Source organism: Cylas formicarius, unplaced genomic scaffold, assembly GCF_029955315.1.
Source record: "Cylas formicarius isolate icCylForm1 unplaced genomic scaffold, icCylForm1.1 PGA_scaffold_4__25_contigs__length_36172078, whole genome shotgun sequence".
NCBI classification, from domain to species: Eukaryota; Metazoa; Arthropoda; class Insecta; order Coleoptera; family Brentidae; genus Cylas; species Cylas formicarius.
In genome coordinates this window covers 19,315,302-19,342,996 of record NW_026844334.1, presented here as the reverse complement: position 1 = coordinate 19,342,996, position 27,695 = coordinate 19,315,302, and the positions used below count along the sequence as shown (strand labels likewise).

The 27,695-nt window shown below is 32.4% G+C and overlaps 1 protein-coding gene across 1 annotated transcript in view; it reads left to right on the top strand.

Annotated features, from left to right (window-relative positions):
- The window catches only part of LOC132701521 (acetylcholine receptor subunit alpha-like), an 87,246-nt gene that overhangs the window by 47,494 nt on the left and 12,057 nt on the right, over positions 1-27,695 (top strand). Inside the window, exons 3-5 of the mRNA XM_060669505.1 lie at positions 18,118-18,257; positions 26,850-26,894; positions 27,092-27,201. Coding sequence (XP_060525488.1) covers positions 18,118-18,257; positions 26,850-26,894; positions 27,092-27,201 — 295 coding nt within the window. The remainder of the gene's footprint in view (positions 1-18,117; positions 18,258-26,849; positions 26,895-27,091; positions 27,202-27,695) is intronic.

Here is a 27,695-nt window from a genome sequence, read left to right as displayed (position 1 = left end):
CTGTATTATTTTAAATTTCTGTATAATGAGTTTTTTTATGAATTTCTAATAATTAGCATAATAACATGTAAAAAAACTAAGTCCTTTGGAGGAGACAATTCTACAGGCTATGCCATAAATTAATCCGTTGTTATTTATGTGAGAATTAAAGATTTAATGATGCTTCAATGACATTGGAATTTGGCGATTATTTTTGGGATTTTGTAATTAAAATGTATCCGACGATACTCTCTTAACAATGAGAATAATTCTTTTAGTTTTTATCAATTGTTTGACTGTTTCCCATTTGTTGTATGTGATCTATATAAATATAATGTTTTTATGTGCGGAAAGAATTTTTTCAGCATGAGATTGCCGAAAAGGAAACAAGACGAGCAACAAAAATATCACTGCACAACCACTGTGGACTTCCCCGAAACGCATAAATTTCCGTTTAAAATAGACTGTTGCAGATGTCGCTAAAAGTTTGTCAGCAAATTTATTAGTTTTATTCAACAGACACAATTTAATTTCGCCAACGATATTCTAAATTATTCATCTATCGCCTTAAATGCATTCCGAAGGAAATGTTATCAAGCGGAATTCAACGTTCGCAGTTATCGCCAATTGAAGAAGAGGACAATACGGACAAAAGTGAAAAGGCAATTTAATAACCGACTCCAAATTCTATTAATTAAACGCATGTCATGATAATATCATTCGCATTGCCGAAGCAAGACCCCCACGAAGTATACGGTCTTATCAATACTTTAAGAAAATTATTTCGACCGAACTTTGTATTTAGAAAATAATTTCATGGCCCCTTGATACAAATTTTCTATATTCATTGGCAGTGTATGACAGAATTTTCGAGAAATTCGATATTATTTAAGTCACAAGTAGAAAATTTATTTTGATTAAATTTAAATACGTGTTCAAACCAAAATTAAATACTGGATAAAGCATAATACCAATTTGTTACTTAAATAAAAATTAAACTTCTGGATACCTCCTGCTTCCTTTTTTTTGTTGAGAAGAACGTGCTAACGTTTCGACAATCATCCTGTTGGTTCCTTCACAGATTGACTGAAACTGGCTCGCACTTTACTATGTACCTGCTTATATATTGTTTGAGGGGCGGAGCTAAATGAGGGGCCTAAACACAGTCTCAGATGACTGAGTCCCATTTTGGAGACAAGTAAAGATCTGAGCCCCGGTTAGGTTGCTTATAGATTTCTATAGATTGTCGTTGGTAGAAGAATTGATTACATGCAAGAATTTTAGTTTTGTCGAACAAAATTTTATATCCGGTTTCATGATTGTTTTCGGCAGCTGCTGATGAGTTTATTTATCTTTAATGTTTTTTGAGCCTAGTTGACATTTTTCGTCCGGTCTCTCCAATGTATTCTTCGCCACATATGCATGGAATGCTGTAAACTCCTAGCATCTCAAATGGAATTTTATCTTTGAATCTGGTTTTGACGATATATTTTTTTAGAACTTTTGGTACGTGGTGAGTGATGTTTCGAATGTAAGGAGGGGCAACGGTAGCAAGCGCGCAAGATTTGTAAAGAAATTGGCAATATTAATAAATAATACCACAGTAGCCTGTTGATGTTTCTTTGAAAAATTAATGTGGCAAGTATGGGATTGCTTTCGGCCTCATTGCTATAAGGAAGTTGTGGTGAAGTGTATTTTCTGATGGAATGCTTAATATCTTTAATGTGGAAATTATTAGAGAGAAGAGCAGTGGTAAGGTATTTTAATTCTGGGTTGAGTGAGTCAGAATGAGACGGTTGTACGACTCTGTAAACAAGAGAGTTGATAACCGATGATGTTTGGGCCGGATAGTGATGTGACAATGCATTAAGGAATCGCTCTGTGTGCGTAGGTTTTCTGTAAACACAATGACCCAACGTTAGGTCTGATTTTCTAATGATAAGAATATCTAAGAATGGGAAGTTATTGTTAGTTTCGAATTCAATGGAAAAACATATGTTAGGATGTATAGAGTTTAAATGTCTAATAAAATCTACTAGGAATTCTTGAGCATGAGGCCAAATAAGAAAAGTATCGACGTAGCGTTTCCATAATTTTGGTTTTAGATGAAAGGTGTCGAGAGCTTTCTTCTCATAAATATATTCGCGATGACTGGTAGAGAACACAGCTGTTCCTAACGTTTATTCAAAAATTTCACCGTTATAATAAAAGTATGTTCCAGACAAGCATTTTTCAATTAAGGTGAGAAGTTTTGGTTCCAAATTCTCGGATTTTAATATATCTGAAATGATGTTGAAAGTTTCAGGAATAGGAACTTTAATAAAGAGGGTTTCTACGTCAGAATAACCAAAATATCTTGGGTATCTAATGTACTGCTTTTTAATTATTAAAATGCAGTGAAAGTACGAAACTATGTTTTCCTTGTAACTAAGGAAGCTAGATATTTTGCTAGAGAATATGTTGAAGAACCAATGGTGCTGACAATAGGTCCAAGGTGTAATGCTGGTTTATGAATCTTTGACAGTCCGTAGAGACGAAGAATTTTAGAGTGAGTGAGTGAGAGGTGACAGATTTTTTCACGGGGTCTGATAGAGAAGAAGCCTTGATAAGAGATTTAGGGTTGCGTTCCATTGATGACGTAGGATCTTTTTTAAGTTGACGATATGATCGGTCTGTGGAAACGCTACATCGATGATACTTTTGTTATTTGGCATTATGGTCAGGAATCCCTAGTATATTTTCAAATTTATAATTTTAATTTGCACCCTGTATCTTCTTGGAATATTATTTTGATAGATAAACTGACATTTATATATTTATTTCTGCAGCAGGTATTTCGGCTTGCTTTTTCCCGGTCTGGTGCAATGGAGGCGGCAAGGAGACTAAATAAAGGCTTGTAATCGGTCTTTAAATACTCAAATGATCATGGCTTGAAATTAAATCCGAATTAGTCTCCATTGATATATTTGGGCCCGCTAAGTATTGGGCCACCCAAAACTTGGATATATTTATAAATGAAGTTAAAATTCCAGCGTTTGTCGAATATATAGAAACTTGAGTATCATCTTTGATAATGAACTCAGATTTACACATGTTTCAAAATTTCTCTAAAAGGGTTATATTCATCTTTATATAATTAATTATTATTATAATTTATTTATTTATAACCTTGAACGAAGAGATAATGTAAGCAATACACTTCACGATTTAAAATGGTTAAATATATCGAGCCAAGAAGAATTACATTTGCTTGTTTACTTCACAAATTAGTTACAACGAGATGCCCCTCAAATTTATTGGAAAAACTTACTTATATAGATATCGCATTCATTTCAGTGGAACCCGGTTCAATTGTCATTATGAAATACCTAAAATTAAGAAGTCTATGACTAAAAGCTGCTTCTCGCATACATCTGTTAGACTGCGTAATAAATATCCTCAAATTAGCCAATCACAGAATGTGCGCTTTTAATATTTCATTTAAAAAAATATCTCTTGCGGGAAACTACCTAGTTTGTTCTCTTTATTTAATATCGTTTTTTATCGCTTTTCTTTTTTCATTTATTGCTTTTAATTTATATCTTTGTATGTAAAATTGGTGTACTAAATTAAGTTTGCATTGTCTTGTTACATGCTCGGTTAAGTCAACAGCTCAGCTGACATTCGCCGAGCTTAAAATAAAGTCGGTTTTATTTTATTTATTCATTTTAATTTGCTTTGACAATGGCAACATGCTAGGCATTTTTTTTCAAATTTAGTTTGATCTTATTATACTTCTATACGTCTTTACTCTCTTGTTCATTTTTTCCAGAATTTATATTGAAATGACAATATCACACGTCACTCCGCCCGTATAGCTGGGAGTGTGAGGGCAATTTAAAAATTGTCCTAGTCCGCACCGCTATTTTTAAGGCTTTTTAAAATGTGCTGATAAGAAATTACGAAGCAGTATATAGTATATCACTCGGTTTATCGGTTTTACTTTCATTCCGCATTGGCAAACATCCAAGCCAAAGAAATAGCTTTAATTTAACGATCTTTAAAATTTACGGCCGATTTTACATCGTACGTTTATAAATAAATTTGGGAAACATTCAGGGAGAATAACAGTCAAACCATTACGTTTTATCGAGCTTCTAACAGAAAGAAGTGGCTGAGAATATGAAATTTATGAAAGAAAAGGTTTCGTCTCTCGAGTTTTCTATTTACTGCTGCGAGTAGAATATTCGCTTTCCGTGAAACAAAAACAAATCTACATTCGGTAAAGTGATTTTTGATATAGTGAAATACTTATGGCAGATGTGATTCGAGACGTTTAACGACACAACGAATGGAGATTTGAGATACGTTTGACGGAACTTGAACCTAATGGCGACACAAAAGGCCGCCGGGAATTAGCTTCCATTGTTACTTTACCGAATGTTACGATTAAATTTAATGATAAGCAAAAATTTTGTAGAATATCCTGTGCCGGGTTTGCTTTATGTTCCCGAACTGCGGTAAACTTAAAACAATTTTAACTTTTCGTTGGCATCAGTCGAAGAAGTTTTTAGGCGCTCCCGCAACTAGAGAAAAAACTGGAAAAAGAAATTTTCTCCGTTACACCAGGAAATCTTCCGTTATCGCTTTAGCTGAAAGTTAAACTGGGCCTCGAGGGGTCAGTTGAGATAAATCCCATGGCCGACATTTTGATTTAACCAACACCAGGCAAGGGTCAGATTACCGACGAAATCAGTTACGATTTTACCGTATTTCTTTCAACGTCGATTTTCCCAATGGGAATTCTAACTATCGTGTGCGTTGACAACCATTTTTCGTTACAATTTGCGTTGCTGTTATTAAAAAGATTCAATTGGATAATAAGAGCGGGTCATAGATTTTACTGGAGAGTTTATTAGGCCGCATAATAGCGAACATGGAAAAGAAAATATAAAACTAAATACAAAACATATGTGCAGTCTATATATTAAAAATGTTCAGTAATTTATTTATTGTGTAAAAGCCTAGCGATCTTTGCATATTGCATTTATACGCTAGTTCAAAAATGTTTTGAATTTATTGCCTTGTATGACCTTTGTATGGTACAAAAATAAATATGTTTTAGACGAATAATTTAGGCTTCATCCTAAATGAACTAACATTGTCATGCTTATAACATACAATTTTTATTCAAAATATAATTGAGCCTTTGCTATCCACATTGTCTAAGTCTATTGCTGAAGCACTATTCCTACTCAACCTCTTTGGACTTAAACTGCTCAAAAAGTCTAACTAATTAAATACTTTTTATTACGGTTTAATTTCACTTGATTACCACAAAGTTAAAGTTTCAAATTAATTAAAAATGCATACAAATAGCCCAAATAACTAACTAAACGAAGTAACTAAATCCATTGCCACTGTTATTGATTACTCAATGGAAACTTTTTCAATTTGTATTTAAATTTATTTATTTTGAAAATATCAGTCTTATATTTCAATAAACGAAAATTGTAAGTATTGCAACATCCTAAACATCACGAATAAATATTTTTTCTCTTTTATTTTATGTGTTATAGGTTTAAATTTTCTAATACCATAGATTAAACAAACGATAACAGAACTTCTGAATTTGTTGAATTCTGTTTTTATCGATAAAGTCTATAAAAAAAGATTCCCATTACAATTTCCTAGTTCTTTGACACATAATATACCTGTTGTAACAAATTAACCTTAAATTGGAATATACTTTTTTAACTTAATCTTTAAAATGTTAGTAGATAGTAAATATCTAATATTTTAGTATTTTAATATTAATTTGGTATTGTTTAGATTTATATTTAATTTTTTTTTTGGAGAAACAGTTTGTTATTCTTGTTACTAAAATATGAAAGTTTGAACTTGCCTGTATTTAGCAGCAAATTATGTTGAAAAATATTTGATTAGATCTTACAAGACTTTGGTATTAATATATAGTTTTCACAAAACAGTATAAAAGAGGAAATGGAAAAAACCACCAAAAACATCATTTTGATGCAAAAACTTTGAAATGTTACAATTTTATGTGTATAATTCTTAGTGATATAAATAGTCGAATATTCTCATAATTTACAAAGATGCCGTTTTCGAAACAGTACCAGCTGACTTGCTTTTTGAGGTACAGAGTAAAACAGAAAATTTGGCATGTTTAGTTATCTTTGAATTTTAAACAACCCTTATCGTAATGAGATAAAGAACACGGACCCTTATAACTCTTTTTTACGTACAATTTAGTGACTTGTCCAGATTTGTGAAGAATATCCTTTTTAAAGCACTATCAAATGTTATTTTTATATTGGAACACCCTATATATATTTAAAATTTGATTGTTCTTTGTATACGCTTTTCAAAAATTTATAATTGTCTCAAACAAAATATACTACATATACTATCTTAATTTTATTGCACTTAACATAATATTATTTTGGTTATTATGATTGTCTTTGCTATCATCAGAATTAAATTCAAACAAACAATAGTAAACTGCTTTAACTGATTACCACCAGCTTCCAGACATATTTCGCATACTTTGCGATTCTCTATGGGTATTTACAAGGACAATAATTCGTCTTGCATCTATTTCTGAAAATGGTTCTCTACATTTTAGAAAAGGTAAAAGACGCTCAAGCAAGATTTAAAAAAATATGCCAATGTAATTTAAAATATTTACCTTTGGCTTGCATCTTTATACTTACACGTTATAAAAAAAATAATTCACAATTTGTTTGAAAAAGGTGTAGCAGCTGGCGAAAATCAGTTTGAGCAATTTTTTTGTTTACTATTTTTTGTGGTGTATTAACTGCAACAAAATTAATATAAAAAACAAACATAATTTTTAAAATGTCAAAATAGATATTTATTTCAAAATATTAATTTAAACAGTTATAAACTTTCGAAAAGCGTATAAAAAACTTATTCCAATAAAATACATATATATAGGGAGTTCCATAAAGAAAATTTATGCTCTGAGAATCTGAGTACTCTATATGCTACCTGTAAATTCTATAATATTGCGTTTTCATCACATCCCTGCGATTCACATTATTTAAGATATGAAGAGTAATTCAAGCGGCCAAATTTTCTGTTTTATATCGTATCTCAAAAACAATGCCAACTAGGATTGTTTTGAAAACGGTGTCTTTTGCTTCTTAAAAATCGAGCATTGAATTACGCATCTTTCTATCTCTAATAATAACAAAGATACTGTACATTAACTACGAAGAATGAACACACTCTATATTATTGATTAATAATAATAGTTTACTAATTATCTAGTTCGGAAATTACTGCTATTTCAATTACATATTTATTAAGTACATATTTCAAACAGCTTCCGCTACATATTATTTTTTCAATATGACAAACAGCCTTTGAGATATATTTTTCAGTGTTGTTGGCATAATACCAATATTCGCATCCCTAGACACATTCGCTTGGGCAGAAAGGCGCTATTGAGAATACAGGGAAGAGAAAAATAAAACAATTCCTAAAATTCCCTTTTATGAAGGAATTTTTATTTGCCGTTTGTACACAACAGTTTCCTCTATGATTCCACGAAAACACTATGGATTCACAAATATAAAATCGACGATCCGCGCGAATGTTTTAAAATAGATGAACGAATAGATGGATGGATGGATGTATACTGAAATAAACTAATTAATAACAGAATCTTTTTGCGCGAGTATTGTAGTACCTGCAAACGAACCTGAACATGATTAGTAATTTAAAAAACTTTTATTTGTTTTCCTGAAACTGTTAATATACAATCTTGATCCCTTTGAGTAATTAACATACAAATTTTAAACGAATTAATTAGTAACGAAAACATTATTCTAATTAAGATAGCAAATAATAAGAAATTACATTCATTGATTTCTTTTCATTAGCAAGGAAAACGGAAATCAGTTAACCAGAACTAAAAGCCCATTTCCATTTCAGAATGTCTCTTCGATTTTGTCTTTGAATTTTCCAAGCTAGTCGGGTTAAAATTTAAAATTATGGAAAATAGTTTTCACTCAATTAGTCATGGCAAAGTTTGCTTTGGCAAAATAACAAGCGAAATTGTGAAATGTGTTTTGTGAAATGATGGCCTCCTAATGTGATTAGTTACTTCCAACTTGTTAGATGTCACCAAAATGCGTTGTAAAAACAATTAAGGAAATCCATTAAAGAACTGTTTTTAGTTTGGTGGAATTTAAAAAAGGTTTGGAAATATTTTTTTTCTACTCCCGTCTGTAAAATTAAAAAAAATTAAAAAATTACCCACCGATCTAGCGTGCGGGAAGTGTCACTTTACCACGTCAGTTTCGTTTCCCATGAATTCAAGCCACTTCGGACATCTCCATGATTTTAACGCACGGATTTGGGAGCAATAGGATGTTTTCGGAGATATCTCCCACGCTTTGAATTTTGACGTTTGTCAATTTTGACGGTCATGTCAGTGAATGTATCCCTTCTTGTGTTGCGAAAATATACCCAAAAACTAACGGTCGTATAAAAAGTATAGTATGCAACGCGTTCGGTAAACTTTTTGACTCACTCGTTTATTAAAAACTCGCTCCGCTCGTGTCAAATAAACTCATGAGTCAAATGTCGTTTACCGCACTTGTTGCATAATATACTATTTTCTACTCTCTCTAAAATACTTTTTCTACTCCTGTCTGTAAAATACCTAATTACACACCGATCAAGCTGCGGGAAGCGTCATTTTACCACGTCAGTTTCGTTTTCCACTGATCCGAGCCACTTCGGACATTTCCGAAATTTTACGCGTTCGGTAAACTTTTTGACTCACTCGTTTATTAAAAACTCGCTCCGCTCGTGTCAAATAAACTCATGAGTCAAATGCCGTTTACCGCACTTGTTGCATAATATACTATTTTCTACTCTCTCTAAAATACTTTTTCTACTCCTGTCTGTAAAATACCTAATTACACACCGATCAAGCTGCGGGAAGCGTCATTTTACCACGTCAGTTTCGTTTTCCACTGATCCGAGCCACTTCGGACATTTCCGAAATTTTACCGCACGGATTTGGGAGCAATCGGAGATATTTCCCACGCTTTGAATTTTGACGTTTGTCAATTCTGACGGTTATGTCAGTGAATGTATCCGTATTGTTTGGCGAAAATGTATTCAAAAACTAAATTTTTAAGTTACTCGTTTTTTAAATACTCGCTCCGCTGCGCTCCGCTCGTGTCGAATAGACTCATAAGTCAAATGCCGTTTTCAGCAATTGTTGCATAACATACTATTATGCACTGGGCTTGCAGAAAGTGTAACTACTCACGGTTGCAAGCCATTTCGGACATACTTGAGGCACGGCTTTGAGAGCGACCGGATGTTTTCGGTAGATTTGTCAACTCACACGTCCACGTCACTCGGTGCCATGCTCTTTTCCATAAATATACTAAATATCCAACTTGTTGCATAATTGAATCGTTTTCTTTACAAATGTAAATTTGAATAGTACTGCAGATAGGTTCCTGCTCTGAAGAGGTCAGGACTTGAAAGGTCAAAAGGACAACTGCATTGACAAACACTTTTATCAAGTGAACTACGTTGTGGTTAGTTGGCATCCTTTGAATCTCACAAACTTTGTCATGTTGACGGAGGGCATCTACGAAACTACTAACTTTTTCCGTATTTCTTCCGCGACTTTCAGTTTATCATCTTCAAAAATGATTTTGAAAAACCAATCTACGTATACTGCGAGCAAAAAATTTAGGCCATTTAAAAAAGTTCAAATTACTTTAGAAAAAAACAAGCCAGATAATTATCGCTTTCATAGAAAGTGACTCTATGAAATGTTTTCGGGGCCATATTTCTTATCCATCATAAAACATAATACCATACGATGTTTTATAAAAAATTATGCTTTTAAGGTGACATACAATTTTCTCGTCTAGAAAAATGGCATCTAAATTAGCAAACCTAAATACGAGTCGAAAAGCTGAAACCTTTTGATTTTACCGCTTCCGAGTGGGATCCGAAAAACAAAACATAAACTGTCGCAAAGCCAGTCTTCAAAAAGTTTGCGAAAAGTTGCAGTTATGTTTTATACGACACGAGTTCATGTCTTGTTTCTATTTGGTCCATTTGGTAGACAACCGGCGTAAGGATAATCACCGCACGTAATATAAAAACTAATTTCAAAAAATGCTGATTCAAAATAAACATTTGGATAACCGATCGGGTAAAATACCTGTTTCCACAAGTTCGCATTTAGCCGCTAGGCTTGCATGGATTCTTGGAATCGCCACTGTGTTCCCGTTTAAAATGCATTCTATTGAGTTACGATCCAAGATCAAATAATAAAGCATCTGCACTTCAAATTGCTTTATAACTGGTTTATACTCCTTATTGCTTGTTTATAGATCCAATAAAGAACGCTAAGTGCAATTTAAAATAGAGAAGCAACTTGGATGTTTTATATCAGGAAATAAAAACGTTTTAAAGTAACTCATAGCGCTGGGCATAAAACGGCATCCAAGCCCTGCACTCCGCTGGAATTTATGACGTGTAAAAGTTCAACACCATATACAATCTTGTAAGACGTAAACCTATCTTAACAAACACGTTAGAGTTTCTATCTTAATAACATCAGCCATCCAAAGAAGTTTCATGCGTCAGCACTCAATCAAAAACTTTCTAGGTGTTATCTCCAGCCAGATAAAGTGTGATGGAGCGCTCGCTCCTATTAAAAACTCATTATGGAGCAGGTTTAACTACCCCCAACGGAGGATCGTTATTTTATACAACGCATAATGTGCATATTCTGTTATTGGAATATGCATTCCTTTCGAGATAATCATCACAAATTTTTAAATTTTTGCATTTAAATCTGCCTGCAACAGTTACTATGTTGTACCTCCTTTTTCTTAGATAATATATATATAATGTTGTGCGAGAATTACGTAGGAAAATGAAAAAGGGTCACTTTGCACATTATTATAAACGGGCGAACCTTCTCATTTTTTGAAGTTTCTAAAAAAAAAAACTAGTGAATTTATCTATATTTATACAACACTGATTTCACGATTTGCAGTTATTTAGTTTTTTTTTTAACACAAATGCGAGTTTAAGATGAAATTTTAAACGCTCCGCCTCCCTCAAACAATATATAAGCAGGTACAGAGAATGCGAGCCAATCAGTTAACCTCTAAAGAAGCCAATAGTATGATTAGCGAAAGGTCAGCCAGTTCGATTCAACAATCAAGATTCCAGAAATTTAGTAAATAGTATTACAGATTTTTTGAAAAATTACAAGGTAAATTTCATTGGCTGGAGGAATCCTTAAATTTTACTTAGTGTAACTTCAAGGTCTTATAACATTCTGCCAATACTAAATTTATGGTTTCGGAACATGATCTTGCCATCACACTAAAGAGAAAAAATCCGCCATTTTTGTCTTCTTAAGCTATATGCAACGGTTTCCCAACTCCCAATCGCGTCGTTCCTAAAGCCCTTAAGAAGTTATTCAGTTCCTCACGTTCGCAATAAATCGTGATGTCATCAGCAAACAAAGTAAGATCGTATAATTTGGCGGACTAAAAACAGCAACGTGATCTGAATTATAACCCCTAGACTGCATTTACATATTATTCCGTGTATAAAGCGTCACAGAAAAATTAGTATTTTATCGGAAATTGATGACTGGGATATATTGTTTAGAAAATCTCATCTTTTGCCAAGTACGTTTCTCGGATACAGTTTATCTCTAATGACTTACCTTATAAAAAACAACTCATTTCCATAAAGCATTCCAAGTTTGTCAAGTTTCTAATTCTTATGTATATCATAAACTACATAACAATAACACTGAGCTTTTTCAATGAGATGTGATATTTTGTGAAATTAAATGTTTGTTTATGTCATTTTCTTTCTCTATTTACTTAATTATTGCTTGCTATTTTCTATACCTGAAATAAATGATCTTATCGTCTCTTATCTAGAGACATTATTTGTGTCTCTTTTGTATATTTGTTTATATAATTTTATTTCTCCATTTATTTATTTATTGTTTGGATATCTCGATGATGTTGTACACATTGTTTTGAAATTGATTAAATTATGTGATCGTATCTTATATAAATTATAAGTACCAAAAATAATTTGACAAAATTATAAAAACCACCAGGTGAGAATGTATTTTGGACTATAATTTGAAGGAGAAAGGATTTCAACTCTCCGATAAAAAATATTTTGTATGTTTATTATACATAAAAATAAATGCCAATTTGCTTTGGTAATTTGTGTGCACAATTCACCGCCATTTTTATTCATATTTTTATCACTACGAACATTTCATCAGAATGTAAAATTTGAAAAGAAATTTTAATATCGGTTTAACGATGTCTATAAACTTAAAACTTTGTGTAGCAAATAAAAGGTGAATAAAAGTATGTATTTTGGTGTAGGAAACAAAATTAGATTTTACAATCTTGTCTCTATTGTCAAATTTAAACTTTGAATGCATTCTGCACTTAGAGACTCTGATTGCTATAGTACATATTATGATCCAATCACAATGATCGACAATTCCGACACAACACATTTATTCCAAATCGAACTTGAAAATTGGCTGTGGGACCTAATACCAACTACGTGCCGACATTATGGAAATGAAGTTACATTGGCGGGAAACACAGCTTCATGGATTAGATCAAACTGTTATATCTCGCGTCCATATTGCAATATGTCAGTTGGATATTTTCCGATACATGGATTTGTAGATCACACAAGTATTCATTTTGTAATCAAATGAAAGGGATTGTAAAAAAAAGCTTTCAGAATCAGTTAGTTGGTAACGCTAGAAGTACCAAATGACACGTTGTCGTTAACTCCGTATACATGACCATTCAGTGCAGTCATTCACCAATCAGATAAAATATTCACTTCGAAATATAGAGAGACATTGTTAAAATATAACATTATTTACTATTAAAAGTTAATTAGACAGGAAAATGAAGAACAGATGTTGCACTATGGATTTCAAAATTCTGAAAAATATTAGGAGATCTATAACAGAGAAAAGTAAATGGCAGTGAAGGTGAAAAGTATTTCCGAAAGTTGAAAGCTAAAATCCAGAAGGCGCAACGTAGTAATGCATGCAGAAATCTATCAAAGTCTCGAGTTGCAGATAGCATCGTCTGAATGACGCCATTACAGTCAATGGCCATAAAATTTGAGAGTAGCTTGAGAAATATTTCTCAATACAAGTACAAACATTTAACGTAAACCGTAATAATAGGAAATTCTTCGAAAACAACGAAAGGAATGAGTAAAATGAGCCACTCCGTTAGCTGAGCCCTCTGTCAACATTTCTCTGTTAGTTTGTTTCTTGAATTTTAATTTTTTTAAAAATTCTCTTGTCAAGAATATCTGTAAGCAAAAGAAAAGTCAAAAGCATTTGTCCAGAATGTATGTGTGGGTGCTACTTTTTCTCATCGTAAATTGGTGTTCGACTTGTCAGAATATCTGCGTCCGTAAAAAACTCGTTCCTAGATATTGTCAGGTATCGTTTCAACCTAGTAGTTACCGCATTGGGCAAGAGTTTTGTTGCATGCCATAGCTTTATTCATATATTATGTCGAGTATCTGATCGAAACCTACTTAATATACAACCGATATCATATTTTTAGGTGCAAAAATAACATTTAGATCAGCTTTTTGATTAGAAATTTCTCATTATTTATGCTTACATCGCTTTTGGGATCGTTCATAAAGGACGCAATCAAATTATTTGCAAAACAAGTAAAATGGTTTAAACTTCTTCCCGTTAAACGGAGTTTTCATTACGTCCACGGGGTTTGTTGTTCGTGTAAGCACTTCCCTTAATTAAATATTTTCTAAGAACTCGAAAATGTATTGTTTGACGACAGTATTTCCCGAGACAATATTAATTACAATTCTGTATTCTTTGGGGTTAATGGTATATCCAGCAAAACACTCTACCCTTAAAAGCCTCGAGGGTAACGTCTTTACCGAATAATCGCGTTTGACGTCAAAATATACATTATATTATTTCGAATTGTTTAAGTAGAGTAAATCACGCGAAACTGAAACAATACTATGATAGTGTATTGCAGATAGGTTTACACTGAAACGCGATGCAGTTGTTTTTGGGGCATAGACTACTGCCTTAATTCGTGGTAATAATTTAGTTAGTTTTAAAATTAAGTTGAAATATTAGATGTAGTTAATATTAAAGTGAATTATAAATCATTTAATAATCCAAATTTTGCAGTAAAATGCAGCAACCGAAAGTATAAAAATAAATTAAATAAAAATGTCGCCCAAGCGGAATATTAAAACGAAAATATTTTCATTTTCTGATTGTGCAGAAAACTTCCTTCAATATTTTAAAAGCAGCAACAGTTCTGATTTATCTACCACGACGTTATTCGTCTTTCTGTCGGGTACAAACGTGAGTAGTGCGTTACTTTTGAGTTGAAATCGGTCAAGTCAAAGAACTTTTTTTTTTTTAATTGGTTTCGTTCTCCACATTTACCTCACATCCGTCGCATTAGACATTTCTGCTAGAGTATCCACTGTGAACATTTATGTTAACACAACCAGATTAAGGTCGATGCCATTTGCACCGACTTTAGGCACAATATTCCACTCCTTCCTGAAATGACTTGCATGTTATATAAAAGACTGAGAGTTACATGTGTCTTTCAGAGCAGTCTGAACCTGAATATTGTGATTTTGACAAGTTTGCTGACGATCTTTTTTTTTTTACAAAATCGTCTAGAGTTTAGTAGATTGTAACAAAAGTCAAAGTCATCTTGCTTGCCTGGAGCTCTTCTGTGTCGAAAATAACTTTTTTCAAAACATCAAAAAATGTCAATCAAAACGTTCAATAAAAATAAACAAATAAAAATGTTGACCACAAAATAGGAAACAATACTCTTTGAAAAGTCGTCCACTGAAGAGATAACACTGGCTCTCATTCTACTCTGTGCCTGCTTATATGTTGTTTGAGGGGCTAAAGGATCGACATTAACATTGTCTCGGATGACTGACTCTCATATTGGTGAGTTGCGGTAAAATTGCTTATAGATTTTCATGAATTCTCGGATTTTTCTTTGGTAGAAGAATTGATGATATGCCAGAATTCTAGTTTTGTCGAATAAGATGTGATGTCTGGTTTTATGATTGAGTAGGACAACTGCTGATGAGTTTATTTATCGTAGTCTTAAGACTCTTTCATGTTCTCTCAGCCTAGTTAATTCCTGTATCGCCAATATGTGCATGGAATGCTGTAAACTTCTGGTATCTTAAACGGAATTTTGTCTTTGAAGGATCGAATATGTTGGATAAGTGCGAAATCTGGTTATAACGTTATATTTCTTAAGAACTTTTGATATGCGGTCAGTGATGTTTTGAATGTAATGTAGTTAGTGCGCAAGATATGTAAAGGAATGGACAAGATTAATAAATACTATTACAGTAGCCTGTTGAAGTTTCTTTCAAAAATTAACAAACATTTATGGATAGGACACAGTGCAAAGGAAAAAGTTAGATCACCCACTGAAACTGGTAAGATTACTTTGTATACTGATTTTGTACAGACCATAACTTTGTCCCCAATTCTCTTAAAATATCCCATGATGTGAAAACTTTGAGATAGAATTCATCATAGCTGCAAAGAAATAGATCAAATCAATAAGACTCTTCTGGCTCTAGATCTTGAAATTGCTTCCATCCGAGTTCGATACCCTTTCAAATATAATTCATGGATATAGTTGGAAATCCACTTTTATCTTCTAGTCAAAATCACACACAAAAATTTAAAAAGTAACGTTGATTTTAGTGAAACCATAAAAACTCTTCTCAATCACCGAGACAGAAAAATCAATTCTTGCTAAACGTTCCAACTTCGTTCTTGTCCCATGTATTATCCCAAAAGAGAAAAAGATTTCAAAGGTCGACTCTATGCTAAACAATTTGCCATCTTAAACAGGTGATAAAATTCGATTTGAAACCGCAAAAATCCTTTAAAAAAAAACCAAACAACCTAAATCTAATATTCCAACGCCTTACAAACAAGGATTATCACTTCTACGTATTATCAGCACCATTCGTTATCCAACATATTTTATAGCAAAATATTAAGCTACTATGTAAAAAAACTTACAGCCAAAACTGATAATATAATTAAATCCTTGCTTTTCATTGAAAAATTAAAAACCTTTGCAAACGATTCAAACGATAATCTGGTTAGTTTTGATGTAGAATCCGTCTTTACTAAAGCTCCTATTCCCTATTCAGATATATTAAAATCCGAGATTCTAGAACCAAACCTCCTCATCTTAATTGAAAAATGCTTGTCTGGAATATATTTTTGTGGCAACGGTCAAATTTATTAACAATCTCCTGGAATAATAGGTTCTCCATTAACAGCAGTCATCGCGAATATATTTACGGAAGTTTTTAGGGAGATAGCACCCGACACCTTCCATCAAAAACCAAAATTATGGAAAGGCTATGTTGATGATACTTTTGTTATTTTCCTTATGGTCAAGAAGCCTTTTCTTAGATTTTCTTAGCCATTTAAACACTTTAAAATACGTTTTACCATTGAATTAGAATAATTAACAATTAGAACTAACAATAATTATATATTTTTATTAATTAGAAATCGGACCTAACATTGGGTCATTCTGAAAAACTACACACACACAGACCGATACCTTAATAAATAAATAAACTATATTAATGAATAAAATGTTCGCATTCATAGCTGAGTATTTTCTGAATGTTGGTCAAACCAATGTTTTTTTTTTACATTTTAAAAGCAAAAAAAGTACGTAAAACCATTTAATATCTCGATTCACGTACAGTTATTTAGGTTAAGTTGACGACTTAGAATGTCGCGCTTTTCACAATCCTGCTCTATATATTTTCGTGTACAGGTGCCGCTAACAGAAATTTCAGTTTACATGGCAAAGTGCCTTTTCTAGACCAGCTTCTTATCCCATTTCTTAGAATTCAATGACAGGCAGGTTTTGTCCATCCACCATATTTTGTCTATAATCACAAATATCAATGATTTTAAAGAAACCAAACCTTTACTAAAAATTTACTACAAACTGGGATTTCTAAATTAACTCAACTGGACAATTCGATTTAAAAATATTACATTTCAGTTCTAAAACCTTAAACATTCAAAAAAATAATAAAATTGTTCGATTCAGGAGTAAATTGCTATTGGATCTACTAGAGAGAACATTAAAGATATATATTGTCACTACTAGAAGAAACAAAACTAACAGAGCCTTGTCTCAAATATTACGCTGTTAAGAAAATAAACCGCCTTGTCCTCCTACCCACCAATTTAATGTAAAATCTTTTTTTTATAAAAAAGAGGCATCACACATGTTTAGACGGCTCAAGCGCTCATCTTTAAGTAACGCCTAAAATAACATATTTGTAGTGCAAGTTTAAACTTTATTGTAATATAAAAACAGCATCCCACCCTGAGCAGAAACCGCAAACTAATATGAGGGGAGTAAAAACACATAATAGGCTTACACCATCTTGAGGAAGAAGCCAGGGGTTGAAAGCAAATAACCCAGGTTTACCGCTTGGTTAATTGACTCTGCAAATATCTTATGTCAGGCGTTAGTTAAAGGTGAGTACTTGAGTACATGTACCTACATCTTTTTTTAATAAAAAAACAGATTTTACATGAAATTTGTGTGGGAGGGCATAAGGTTGATTCTTTTCCTTTGGGTATACAACTCAACTACGAGAGATGTAATTTTAAATTAAAGATTAAACAGAGTATATTCTGATTCCTTATTACGAAATCACAACTGTAATTATTTAGCATATTCCATATATAATAACGATAAGGTTTGTTTGCAGAAATAGTTATAACATAACAATTACATAAGATTATAATAGAATACATAAAACAACTTTCTTTTTGGAATCTGACTAAGTGACTGTGTTTTATGTAAAAAATTATTCCGCGTTAACAGTTAAGAAAACGCAATATGACCCACAGAATCCAAAAACGTCAACGGAACTCTGACATCAAATGTTAATGGGATTTCGGTTACATAAAAGAAACCTTAATTATAACCCTTTCCTCGTTTGTTTCAGGATGCTCCGGTAACCCCGATGCCAAACGCCTCTACGACGATCTTTTATCGAATTACAATAAATTGGTGCGCCCAGTTGTCAACGTTACAGATGCCCTATCAGTTAAGATCAAGCTCAAGTTATCACAGCTTATTGACGTTGTAAGTAGAACATCGTGGTGATTTACAGGAGGCAACGAAATGTCAGAAGTCCGGTTGAACATTTCTTGACCCAGAATCTGTTAAATGCTTCCAATTTTTGTATAGTGTTGTCGGACGCGCTACTAAATTATTGCGATTGCAATTCGGCAATTTTTCTAGGGGATTATATTGAGTATGGTTTGTTATTTTTGTATACGTTTAAATATAAGTATTTTTTTGCTTTTCATGGTCTTAATTCATAAAACAAATTCAAAAACTAGTTCTAGTTTTATATATCTCCTCTCTTTCCGTTTTTGCATATCTTTTTTCTTTGCTGTTTGCTGATATTTATTGACAAATTACGCTATTTTTTAATATTTATGGTTTCGTATTGCAACCGATCAGCCTTCATCTGTTTTACTGACTTGCAGAAAATGTTCGATCGAATACAATTGAAAGATATAATACACGTTCTTTACGATCGACAAATTCCATTCAACATCATCAAAACAATTGAAAATATATACACGAAAAGTAACATACAAGCAAAAGTAAATGGCGAATTAACTCGGCAAATTTCTGCAAGTAATGGCATTCGGCAAGGCTACTCTTTAAGCCCGCTTCATTTTAACATTGTAAAGGATAAAATAATCAAACAAGTTCGCAAACTAAGAGGATACAAAATGGGAAATAGGGAACTGAAAATTCTGTGCTAAGCAGATGGCGTGGCTCTTGTGGCGGCAAAAACAAAATCGATAGTCACTTCAAAGTCACCGATCAGATGCAAACTTGTGGTTGAGAATAAAATAATACAACGAGAAATGAAATTCAAATATTTAGAAATTGAAACAGAAGTAAGGAACAAAGCTACGAACGATGCCATCTGGCGAAATAAACACATGAGAACCAAAACAGAAGCCTGGATAAATAAAACTACTATTAGACCTATACTCACCTATGTAGCAGGAACCCGACCTGGAACTTCAAAAACACAATGAATATTAGAACCACGGAAATGGATTGGGAAAGAAGTGAAGTTATTAGGTGAGTGTGAGAAGTAGATAACATCAAAGACTGGGTGTTGCGACGAAAGATAAAATGTAATGAACACGTTCATTGAAAGACCTAGGAAAAGGTTGAGCGGCAACCTCCCAAATGACTGAATTATGGCAAGGATGTGAAGAAAAAGAGGCAATCATGTCTATATACGTAGTAAGAAGAATTAGAACATTTCATGTTCTCTGAAGCTTGAACAAAGTAATCGAAAACTTGATGAAGCAACTTTATGATAACATATATCGCAACTCCAAGATAATAACGTCCTGCCATTAAGAAGTGCTCGCTCGTATAATATATTTGTGGGTATAACGGAGCAAGCAATGACGTAACACAAAGAATTTCTCTTGGTGTATATACTGATATACCCTTGATACTTGTATATAGGAATATATGTCGAACATTTTTTTTTCTGATTCTCGCTATATCCTGAACAACATGTAGCATAACACTGTTACCAGAAGAGCAAAGGAATATAATTTAAAGGAACTAATTACAAGTTAGCGAAGCCGGGTCGGGTAGAAAAGGAATGCAAACTTCGAAGTGGATGAAGTTAGCTTTTAGAAATGTGAAGACGAAAGTGCTTCTCGGAATCGACAGACTCCGATAAAAAGTCCAATGGGTTAAGTTCGAAGACGAATGAAGATGAGTAAATTGAAACTCGTATTGATTCCCTGTTAGTGTTTACTTTTAAAATGTAAACTTTGTCTCTATATGGAGACAATTGTTTATGTTATTTTATATTACTTAATTGTATTATTAATTTGAAAAAACTTCAACTTAATTGATTGTAATAGACAAAACAAGAAATTAATTTTAATACCGCAAACTAACCAAAACTAACCAAACCTCACATTATTAAGTTTCTTGTTCATGAAAATTGCTTTTCGTAATTTCAAAATTCTAACGAACGTTTATGAGTTCTTTGTGTTATGTTTTTAATAAACTGAACCAACAGCCTTAGGTGAGCAACATCGTTAATAACATCGCAATTTTGTTTATACCAGTTTAACAGGAGTCATAATAAAACAAGAAATTTAATTTTTCCTTTATGCCCCCGGTCATTATTTGATGAGTAGAATCTCCAGTTTCCATTTTTGTTTTCTATTTCATTTTTATAGATAGCAATAACAGTTACTCATAAACGTTTTTAATCAACTAAAGACTTGTCACTGATCAATAGTGACCCTTTTCTCAGCCATAGGAGCTAGTCTCTATTTTCTAAATCTCTGTTTAACTCAAATAATCTCTATGAGAGTTTAGAGAGGGAGGTTTATGTTCTGGTGGAGTTACAAGTGCAATTAACATTTTAAAAATCGTGAAAATGTGTCAATATATCAGACAAGTGCCAGCAAATGGGCACATATTTTGTTTTACAATGTTATAATATATCTTATAAGTTGTACCAAATAATAGTTTCAGTTATTGTTAGCAGTTTAAAAATAGAGACCTCTGAAACAGTGAGGTTTAAAATGAAAGAGTGGTTTAAAAAAATAGAGGTTAGCCCTTATACCTGAAAAGAAACTAGGGGTTCATTTGTAGTAATATTCATTCAGCCCCCCAACCCCTTATCTCAGGCAATCATTTTTTCTTCACAAATAATTTTCAGACTGAAAATATCTCTAAAACTTCCAATATACCACCATAATCAAAATATTTTAGCGGAATAGTCAATTTTGGTGTTATACCAAATTTTCAGTTCTCTTGGAAACTAGTCAATACTTGATTTTCTTAGTGTTTTTAACTGACATTATTTAAATATTTTCGTTCAACAATTTCACTCGCATTATAGGGAAAGTGTCAATGTCGAACTTTATTGCAACAGAACCCCACCGAGAATTGTAATTACTCCTGATCAAATTCAATTAATCAAATATATGTATTGTGTGTCGCCTATTGGGTTAAGTGTTTGAGGACAACCAAAATTAATTGCTTTAATCGATCACTTAATTTATGGACGGACTTGTACTTGAAGCAGTAAGCTTTTGGTTTTGTCACAAGAAGATGCTTTTCGTGTTCGAAAGTTTCTCTGCGACCTTAACGATATTTTAATTATCCAATACTAAACTTTAAAGCTGTAGACTACGGCACCATATTCGCATTAAGTAGATACTACACCTATTGACAAAATGAAATGTACATCGCACATTTCCCTCTTGTTTCATATTTTATTTCGCTTTTGTTGTGATATTCAATCCCGGGTTATATACTAATTATTTTTGTACTGAAAATTGATTGATTTCACATTTTCACCGTTTTTGCTAAACAAGCACTAGTTAACACCTAATTTTTAATAGATTTACGTGTCTTCACAGTAGTTGAAAAGCCAAACTTTTGCGACCGCCCCTAGGGAGATACCAACCAACAAGTTCAGATTCCTTTGCGCGCTAACCAAATATTTCAGCTTATTTCGCCATCCACCCAGAGATATCAACATATTTGGTACGCGGGTTTTGAAGGCACTAAACTAATAGTGCCTTCAATAATAGAGGTTTGGGGTCGAAGTTTGGACTTTTCCATAACTCTTGACAATTACCAAAACCAAATTACTTTCTGGTTTGCCCACAATTTGATGTATTGTTCAACATGTTCTTCGACATAAGATATAAAACCAAAAAATAGCTAGTCGAACCTAATAAGTAATTTTTCGTGCCTATTGAAAACGTAAAAAGGCAATAGAAAAACCACGAATATTGCGAAGACGATTCTTTTAAAATTACTCCATCGTGTCCGGCTATTTCGATAATGCTCGCACCAAATAGCAAAATGCAGTCTCGCGGCATACAAAGCAGATATAAATTTTAAAAGCTTTTAGAGAGGGGTTTCCTATTGGATGTTTCAAGTGGTGACCTGCAGAAATAGTTCGATGGACTGTATTAAAATTATTTTAAAAGATTGATTGGATAATTTTTTATGTGGTTCGTGTGAAATAACCACCGATACTATTAAATTTGAATTTATGCGATGACATAAAAACATCTGGATATTAATTTTCCGAATTAAATTGAAAAGCACGAACTGGTGGATCTCGATTTATTCGAAATCTTATCGTACCTCCCAAAATGTAGCTGGAAACAGGTTAAATCTACACGCTGTGAAGAGGGGTTTAATATGAAAATTGGATGTTTACTCTACCAAAAATAATATATTAATTGGGGCATAGTTAAAAATAAGCTTGATGTATTGCGCATATATAAATTGAGCCTACCACTAATGATCAAGTTGAAATTTTGCATACACGAAACATTATTGAGGTACCCTTTTAATTTTAAAAATATTTTTTTTCATTTAGAACAAAATTTAATTTCCCTTTCGTGACATTATGGCACCTATTGATTTCTTTTACCCCAAATTGTAAAGATTTTTCAAACTTGATTGCAATGTCTTTTTGGAAAATATATTGTTAAAATCTGGTACAGGCAATCCTATATTTGCCACTATACTGTCCACAATTAGTTTGTCGTAAAATATAATAATTACATCCTTTAATTTTTTGTTAAGGGTACAAATGAAGTGACAAAAATTTTTGTACCAATATTTGTTGGAGTAAAGCCAAACAAAACGAAGAAACCAATTTTTTTGATGGAACTACTATTTACAACAACAACCACAGTTTCAGTTAAGTTCTGAAGAAGCCAACAGGATAACTGGCGAAACGGTAGCAAGTTCGACTTAAAAACCGAGTCCGAAGGAATCCAGAAGTTTTGTAAATAGTAGAGATATATTATAAGTTAAATTAACATGCGCACAAATAATTAACAACAAAATGCATAAAACAAATAAATAAAAATAAAAAAGTTTCTATAAAATGATGCAAGCGTAACAGAAGATATATTCACACAGTAACGAATTACAGAATCTTATCGACAATTAAAGCAGAATACTATTGAAAATATTAATGTTTGTTTTAATTGAGTTTTTTTTTTCAAATACATACAGGGCCCTTAAAAGATGAATTATTAATTATATGGCTTGCTGAGATGTTGTTTTCATGTGTAAAAAGTGATTTAAGTTTCATTTATTTGTTTACTGGGTACTAAACATCTTGTATTAAACAAAGGCAAATTAAATACAAATTTTTGAATGCATCATTCTTGTAAGGCCGATATAATCGAGAACATAACTATCAGGACACACAGGTGCGGCTAAAAAGTTTTGGATCAAAATTTTTCTACAATCGAAATACATTTTTAAAAAATTGTGGCGTTTTTAAATTGACGCCACGATAAAATAGGAAAGTGGAAAATATAAATTATCATGATGCCAAAGGCTCTTCACATATCCAATCCATTCTCAATGGTTTGTACGCCCCGTGCGCTTAGCTGAAACAAGTAATCGCCATCCTATGAAGGTGGAAAAGATTACTTCCTCAGGGGGCAATATTTAGTTTTTCTTTATCCCTTTTAAAATTAACGGCATCAATATTATTTTTTTAATTTTTAAATTTACTTAGCCTATTCTTATAATACATTTTATAGCATAAAAACTTTGAAAGATTTCACTAACTTGACTGAGCATTTTTTTTGAAGCTGTATCCGTTTTCCTAAATGACAAGTAATGCTTTGTCAGACTTCTCAGCTCACGGTAAAATAAAACTTAGTCAATGTTTTTTTATTACGTGATGAATATACAAAAGCCTGACTAGCGTGTGACCAACACAAAGAAAATGGAATCTATAGCTGCTAAATTCGCATTTCACGATTAGGATCCCGGCAAAGAAAAGGGAGAACGGAAACCCTAAATTAGACCCGTTAGTATTCTGTTTGGTATTTACAAAAATATTGTAGATAATCTGAATTATTGCCTTAAGGTCCTATTTTGAAAGCTATAAAAATCACGTTAGCTTCACCTATTGTCGAAATCAAAGATCGCTTAAGACGTATCATTTTCTTCTCACAACTTTGCAGTTCCAAGAATTAGAAAAATGAGCTGTTTTGAAAAAAAGATATTCAGAAGCAGATTCCAGCATGTGAGGGATTCTTGGAAGAATTAATTTATCCGCTATATGTTGAAGAAAATTGTATAGTTCCATCAGAGTAGTGAACCAGACCGAGTTTTTTTTTCGCATTTTCGAGATATTATCCTATTAATTCTATAAATTGCTGGGTCTGTAAAAATGGACGATAGCACAAGTGACTTCGGTTTAAATATTGATTCCGGAACTACCTTCATAGTTATTCAACATTTTGATCACTGACATCATTCGTGTACAATATATTTTAAAACCCGTTAACCAGGCAACTTTCAATTTTTATAACTTAAAACCCTGTTCAATAATCTCTCGGACAACCTGTACGATCGTCCATCATTCAAAACCTTCGTTGACTATATTTTTAATAACGTCGAAGAACAAGATAACGAAAATTTTGTTTTCGTTCTTATCAACGCCGTATAATAATAATGAACATTCCTTTTAGTACGCTTCGAAAAGATGATATTTGATTACGGTGAAATATTTACCGCGAGGAACGCAATTTATATGGAGGATGCCTCCGTAATAATAAGGTACAGAACGTAATTCAGCAATTTGACGAGATCGACAGAGAAAAACGTAAGAAGAGAAATTGGAACCCGATAGGCCTCGCGAAGAATTTCATATTGTGTGGGGCGAAAACGTGTTTGACATATTACGAAAGCTTTGCCGAACAAAAACGTATCCAATCGTAGTAATTTAAATTTTCCTCCTTTTGCTTATTTGGCTTTATTACCTAGCTTTAATTGCAACTAAGGTAAACAGAGGTAATTTCGATGAATTATGGATGAATAAAATTGAAAAAATTAGGTATCTGAAATAAAATAAAAGTTTTGTTTTGTGCTACGCAAACACGAAGAGCATGTTCTTTCTATATATATAAACTCTTTATTACCTTTATGAGAATTTTTGTATTCAATTCTAACTATACGGTTCCATATTAAATAATGGAATATAAAAAATGGATCTACCTAGAGAGGAAATATTATTACATCGCAGTTTATGATTTCCCTTTCTTTGTTTTCATTGATGGATTGAGTTTCTTTTTATTAATTTATAAAGTCAAATAATAACAAATTTGCTTCTAATAAAGATAATCAAAATTTTGAAGACGAATTAGTATTGATTCGATCTCAAATATTTTCATCATAAATATGTCTCACATTCCGGCAGTTGTAAATAAATTCATTATAAAATTCTTTAATTATGTTATACACTTTCTTGAAAAATCAACACAATCAAAAATGGGATTAAGTTGAACCCAGAATTGTCAAATGTCCATTTTTAACAAATAAGAAATCTGCCAAACCTGTTAGATCCAAGGGGTAACAGAAAAAATGTTTATTTTATTTTTATATTATTAGAGCTGCCATGTCCGTGCCCAATGACCATTTTTGTTTTAATGAATAGAAAGTTCTTAGCATACTATCTTCACGTGACTTTGGATTTTAGAATTTAGGTGACTTAGCTGTACTAAACTCTATTTCGATGCAAATTTAAATGATTTCAATTTTATAAATAGAATTATTTACAACCTCATAAAAAATATTCATTAACAACAACAATTTTGGAAAAGTTAAATGATGCAATTTGAACAAACTCATCAAGAAATTGCTTGGTGTGATCGGATTTAATTAACCACAACTAACCGAGACTAGTTTTTTTTTAGATCCCTATCGGAACTCTGCAATATTTAATGGCATTTCTCAGGAGCTCTAGACTTGCGTTCTCAATTTTTTAACTTTTGTCCAGCCTAACAAAAAATTAAAATAATTTGTTTCTACATTTATTTTTTTGTTAAAACTTTATTATTGTGTTTGTGTTGTATATTTATAACGATACTGAATTCAGTGTTGGAGTAAAATTAAATTTTAGTAAACAGGTTGCTAACGACAGTTCAAATAATTATCAAGACATTTACAATAAAAGAACATGCAGGCATACACATTTGAGCTCGCAGTTTAGTAATTCGGCGTAGTTCGCGAGCAACTCTTTTCGGCAACTTCCGATGTGATTTAAAATAGTTAACACCCGAAAACAAGATTTCAAACATCCAAACTACCCCAATATTTCTTGCGCCGTGTCAGTTCCACTCAACGAAACGTTTCACAGGTCAGGAACAAGGAAAGAACACGGCGCGCTTATATTTCTTTCTCCATCGATAACCTTATTAAAGATAAATCCTTTGAAGTAGGAAAGGTTCGGTAAAACCGAGGCACTTGCGACATTTCAGCAATGGAAAGGAAAAATATTTGTCGAAATAACACTTAAGGCTAAGCGGGAGATAAATGATGGTCGTTGAGTTATGAATAAAGTTTGAGAAGTTATGGGCGTAGAAGTCTTTGTCTAACTTTCCTAAATTGTATAAATTATAAAGTATGAGATTAAATTCGCAGTATCTGTGACTGCTAAAATAGCTTAGAATGCGAAAACACAAAAAGTCTATAAATGAGAGATATATGAAAATATATGAATTTCATGTTTGTTAGTTATAGTCGCCGAATGATAACCACCCAAAGTAATTTTTTCCAAAACCCCAACTAGCCCAATTCTTATGCTCTTAATCTGCATGTTTTTTTTTTCAGAATCTCAAGAACCAAATCATGACGACGAATGTATGGGTTGAACAGGTAGGTTTTCCTTTTTGAAATTACGTTGATGATACTTAGGGGTCAAGTTTAAAAACAGAACGTAGTTTGTTTCATTGGTCTATAGTAAATTAAAAAGGGCATTCATTCACAAGTAAAATTACTTACTAATTATCAAACCTTAGTAATTAGTAATTAGTAATTTTTCATTTGCAAAGGCAATACTGTTGTTTTTCTAGTCGTGGTATGACTACAAACTCAAATGGGAACCAAAGGAATACGGGGGAGTTGAGATGCTCCATGTTCCTTCAGACCATATTTGGAGACCGGATATTGTTCTTTATAATAAGTAAGTGATGAATGTTGTTATTTTTTATACAGGATGTTCGTTGAGTCAGTGCAAACAGTGAAAGAGTCCAAGTGACATAATTCTTAATAGTGTGGAAAACTCATTAGTCTGAGAAAACGACAATAATTTGCGAATTCGTTTACGTTTTGGCAAAGTGAATTTAACATTTGTATTGGAAATAAGGAGTTATATATATTTTTTTAATAAGAATTCAGTGTTTATGTGAGGAAAATTTAAGCCACCGATTTTCATCTTAGCATTGTTTTTTAAAAATTAAAAATTGCCTTTTCTTTGTGTAATAATTAACTGCTTATTACTGCTGCTTTTCAGAGGCCGCGCTGGAGGCATTTAATTTATAATAATATAATTTATAATTTAATAAAATTTGAATTAAAACTAAATTTGAAACTATAGCAGAATATTTAACTGATTAATTATTATTATTATTATTGCCATTTATAATTAAATGAAATTGGCAGTTAGAGTTTTGCTAT